This window comes from Cydia pomonella, chromosome 3, assembly GCF_033807575.1.
Source record: "Cydia pomonella isolate Wapato2018A chromosome 3, ilCydPomo1, whole genome shotgun sequence".
In the NCBI taxonomy this organism is placed as follows: domain Eukaryota; kingdom Metazoa; phylum Arthropoda; class Insecta; order Lepidoptera; family Tortricidae; genus Cydia; species Cydia pomonella.
The window spans coordinates 30,215,551-30,220,941 of record NC_084705.1 but is presented as its reverse complement, the minus strand read 5'-3'; the positions used below and the strand labels follow the sequence as shown (position 1 = coordinate 30,220,941).

General features: G+C 40.7%; 1 protein-coding gene across 1 annotated transcript; it reads left to right on the top strand.

Annotated features, from left to right (window-relative positions):
* The first annotated feature begins 50 nt into the window (after positions 1–50).
* LOC133516537 (exosome complex component RRP41) lies at positions 51–4,693 on the top strand. Its single transcript, XM_061849530.1, has 6 exons — positions 51–707; positions 2,018–2,090; positions 2,173–2,309; positions 2,799–3,003; positions 3,848–3,942; positions 4,408–4,693. Exons 1-6 carry the CDS (start codon positions 537–539, stop codon positions 4,468–4,470), a joined length of 744 nt encoding a protein of 247 aa, XP_061705514.1. The 5' UTR covers positions 51–536; the 3' UTR covers positions 4,471–4,693.
* The last annotated feature ends 698 nt before the right edge of the window (positions 4,694–5,391 follow it).

The following is a 5,391-nucleotide window of genomic DNA, read 5'->3' as shown; positions in this document are numbered from 1 at the left end:
CGGTAAACTAAAACAAGTACAAGCTTGTGTTGCGTTCAGGATAATACATCATTGTCACTGTCATCAGTTGCATGATTTACAATCAAGCGGTTTTATGGATGACTCAAACAGAAAATTGATTTTAGGGTTGCCAGTGGAGTATAATATCCTCAGATTTGACGTTTTTGACCTTATAAACTTTATGATTTATCTAGTTCATTGCCGTTGTAAAACGTATAAACACATGAGCAATCCTTACAAATGAGAATGTATCCGGGCAAGTTGACTGCGCTACATTAATTACATTCATCCTTTTTATTGACCCAAGCCAAACGTCAAATATAGGGGATTCCACGAGGATTTTGAATTTCATATTATGGCAATATTGATAACCGAATGTCACTGTCATTCAAAGTCAATGTCAACTGCACGTTTCCCCTCGATGTTGAAGTTGTTGCTGTTTATATAGTATTTTACTTGTTTTTCATTTGTAATTTATACAATTAGTTAAAGTTAATCAAGTCTTAGTTAATAGAGAACTTTGTTTCTAAGTGATCATGCCCGGGCCTGACTTGTTATCGAGCCAGGGTCTTCGTTTAGACGGCAGAAGACCAAACGAGCTGAGAAGAATTCGGTGTAAACTTGGAGTGTTCACACAGCCTGATGGAAGTGCTTATTTAGAACAAGGGAATACTAAGGTCTTAGCAGCTGTATACGGTCCACATCAGGTAACTCTAAAGATAAGGTACTAGTACTACTGAAGTAGTATTCTCGGCTCGCCTGCTGCTCGGCCTTAGTTCTTGCTCGAAAGTGTGACTTGCTGGGATGCTTTGGGTATCGGGCCCTATGTAGGGCTATACATCCGGCCTAGGCGAATGCAAAGCCCTGCATAATAGGGGCATAATAGCAACTCGGGATATTTTGGGCGCCCGGCCAGCCGTAGAGGAGCGCGTCCTTTGGCCTACTACGGTCTCAAAGCTGATCATCATTAGGCATTAGCTGTAAGGTGCAATTTGTTATTTGAAATAATGAATAAATAAATAAATAATCCTTCCTTGCTTTTCACTAATATGTTTTTTAAGATAGTATCTTCTTTTGTTCCTTTCCGGGCTATGCTGTTTGCTGCAGCTTAGCAATGCACAAAAGTTTTGAGACACTCTACACCTTTGGTTTTATGCTAAACTCTGCTCTTGGTCTTTGCATACCTAAGCCTGAAAATTCTTTAAATTTGGTATCATCATAAAGAAAAATAGACAGGATAACAACAAATAATAATAATTGATCAATATTGCACTGCCTTACGAAAAAACTACATTGTAAATAAAATGTGGTAGTACAGGATCCACAGAGTGCGAGTTCTACTTGAACTTGGCCGTTCCGTGTGCCGAAATCGCATGGTCAGGGTTGGAGCGCGGGGCCCCCCTAGGCGCGGGGTCCTTAGCATATGCTATGAATGAATGAATGAATGAATGAATGAATTGTTTATTGCATATCACAAACCAGTTATAAAGGTGGTACATATCATGTGGTTAGTTTTAGTGACGTCCTGTAAGGACACAGCAACATATAAACTAATGTTAACTTAAAACTAAGAAATAATACATTTCAAATAATTTAACATTACATATTATTAAGAATACGAGCATTACTAATCAAATTTTTCATCGAAGTAGTCTTTTACATTATAAAAGCACTTATCAAAGCTGTTTCTGCTGTTCGGTTAATCCCCCACTAGAAGTAGTAATAAGGCTTTTCATGCCAAAGATTTCAAAAGTAAAGATAGGCCCGTTAATATAATTCTCGTTTGGTGTGCCTAGGTGGAATGCTACAACGCGATTGGTTGATGAGTTCGCATCACGCGCGCGATTGGCTGTAGCTAGTTGCATTAGACTGCTCGCTTGGCTCACATTGGAGCTGTGTCACTGACACCGCTGTGCTGGCACCAGTCTAAGTGCCTGTAAGGCCCGTCTTTACGAAGTAATATTATATAAGTCAATGTTGTATGCCTGTAAACATTAGTCAATTTGTTAAATTTCAGGCAGCAAAATCGAAAATGAACACAGAAGGAGTTGTTGTTAATTGCCAATACAGTATGGCCACATTTTCTACAGGTAATAATTGCTTTTAACAGTATACTTGCCAACCATTTTATTCTTCTTTGCATAACAATGATTTCACCCGTGTTCATTGTAGGAGAAAGAAAGAACAGGCCTCGTGGTGATCGGAAGTCGCAGGAGATGTCAATGCACCTGAGACAGGTTCTGATAGCTGCTATCAAGACCGAGTTGTACCCTCGCTCACAGATTGACATTTATGTGGAAGTCTTGCAGGTATGAATTCCTCGCAAACTGTGCTTTAGCTAACTAAGTCTATTATTAATTTCATAAAAATGTAAACATGAAGGAAATTGCATGTAATCAAGAAACAATCATGCACAATTACAATAAAAAAATACATATAAAATTAATTTCAACTTTTTATGCACCTTTACGCGTAATGCTATTGTAATAATATTGGGCCATGCTTTGTAGTTGCATGCGTAGTTCCCTATTCTGCACAATAAAATCGCAATTTCACTGTACAGAGCGACCATACGCGCGAGGCAATTTCCTCGCGCACAAACCGGCCAGTGTAGACGTGCCTCGGCCGAGGCGGCGTGCTTAGGCGAGGAAAACGCGCGCGCCGCCTCGGCTAAGGCACGTCTACACTAGCCGGTTTGTGCGCGAGGAAATTGCCTCGCGCGTATGGTCGCTCTCCGCCTAATTTTTACAATTTTTCACCTATATTATTCAAAACCAATTTATATTATCAATGCACAGGCGGACGGCAGCGCGTTCTGCGCCTGTGTGAACGCAGCGAGCTTAGCTCTAATCAACGCGGGTATCCCGATGCGCGCCATCGTGTGTGCCTCCTCCGCCTCCATGGCGTGGCGCGGCGCCGACCCACAGCCGCTCGTAGACGTGGGTCATGTCGAGGAGGCGGCGGGCGGCGTGTGTCTCACCGTGGCTGCCATGCCCACTACTGGTAACTAACTCGGTCATCCTATTTAACAACAGAATAGTACCTACAGAACTCTCATTGTCTAATACAGTAAATCATGTTGTTCATTAATGACGACCGGTCTGGCCTAGTGGGTAGTGACCCTGCTTACGAAGCTGATGGTCCCGGGTTCAAATCCTGGTAAGGGCATGTATTCGTGTGATGAGCATGGATATTTGTTCCTGAGTCATGGTCTATGTATTTAAGTATTTACAAATATTTATATATTATATATATCATTGTCTAAGTACCCTCAACACAAGCCTTATTGAGCTTACTGTGGGACTTAGTCAATTTGTGTAATGATGTCCTATAATATTTATTAATATTTATTTATTATTATTATGTATGAGCTGCAGTTACTGTATTTCTTTTTTAGCTTTTTAATTTATTGTATTTGTATTATAATTATGTAATGGGTCTATTGTCTGAATAAAGAAACATTCATTCATTCACTATACGACTTTTGGACCAAAAATATCATGCTGCCATGATCGGTTGAAAGTGCCGCCTGCCGCCGGCGATTTGGAGAAATCGTTACGCGGACGCATATATTTCGGCTTTTTTAGCCATGTAACTGCGTACCATCAGGCGGGCCGCATGCTTGTTTGCCACCGTCGTGGTATAAAAAAAAATACAATTATGTTTAAACTAGCCTATGCTGTCGAATTCCTTCAAAAATTCTTAGATGTGTCTGTCATTTGAGCCGAGTGAGAACCAACCAGCGAGACCAACATAATTATTTCTACATGCTTCTTCATTATATCTAAAGCAAAAAAAATCAACCTTATTTTTGTGAGAATTTCCCTAAATTACTGTTTTATTACAGGAAGTATAGCCCTCCTGGAGATGTCGCACAGATTGCACATGGACTACTTTGACCTAGTGTTGAGCAGAGCTATGCAGGGCTGCAGAGATATTGAGGTACAATATGGTTAATATACACTCCTCTTGATCTTTTCATTTAGCTATGAAACATTTATCAACTATGAAGTCCTTATTACACTGTATTTATGTTGGAGGTTTCTCTTCACATGAATCAAAAAATAACTATAAAATCATGAATGAGTTATTAGGCGGGTCCATACAGAGCGAACATATGCGCGAGGCCATTTCCTCGCGCACAAATGGCCAGTGTAGACGTACCTAGGGACGCCATCTTGCCAAGCAAATTGGCTCGGCTGAGGCAAAAGTTACACAAGCACGCGGCAGCACGAGGTCCGTCGTTTGCCGCGCGAGGAAATTTCCTCGCGAGGCTGCTTGCTGTGTGGACCGGCCTATTCATAAAAAAAATTACAACCATTCAACGTTTTTTCAGACCATGTACAAAATTTAAATAAATATTTATTTGTATATGTGTAAATTAAAAATGCTTGTATTTAATTTCAGGCGGTGTTGGACCGAGCAGTTAGAGACCACCTGGCAGAAGGCTGGACTAAACCAGATGCTTGAAATAAATTCGCATTTAAAACGATGTTTTTAACTACCTCCAAATTTTCCATATTACTTTTAAGGCCCAGTAAGTTGGTGTTCTTCTCTCACTCTTACTAAACGAGATGGAACTGCGTGTCCGGGATCGCGGACATCATGTTTTCTAATTACAAAAACGTACAAACATTTAAATATATAAAAAAGTAATCAATGCGTTCCCTCAAACATGACATTTCCGATTATACACCGTGTTTTTATTTAAATCCGTTAACTCCGGGGTATGGGCAAGAACGTTTAAGGAAACTAAATGACAAACTTCGGGATCATGGTAATAACTTTGATTTTTTTTTCAAGCGTCGGCCGATTTTATAGACACGGCTCTAAACGACTTAATCCGCAGAGCACTTGGTACCGTCTCCATACCAGCAACCCTGGAGTCAGTTCTATCAGCGGCAGATGGCAAAAGGCCCGACGGCTGCTCGCTCGTACCTTGGTTCCTGCCCCTTGGCCCCTGGCGTGGGATGTAACATGTGTTGATACGCTGGCCCCATCTCATGTTCGGCGCTTTGCCGGGAAGCCGGGGACGGCAGCAGACAACGCCAAAATTGCCAAGTGTCGCAAATATGCATTTTTGGAAAGTAATTATGTATTTGCGGCACTTGCGATTGAAACTTTCGGCCCTTGGTTTGGACCAAAAAAACTAGTAAAAGAAATTTCTACCAAACTAGTCTGGGTGTCTGGCGACCTACGAGCTGGCGCATTTTTTGCACAAAAACTCAGCCTCACTGTGCAGAGGGGGAACGCGGCCAGTGTCCTTAATTGTGTATGATACATTTTAATGTTAAATTGTTACATTTCTCAATAAAAAATGTGTTAAATTTTTATACAAAAAACTAAATAAAAAATAATAATAAAAACTAAACCTAAATGTATCAGAACTTA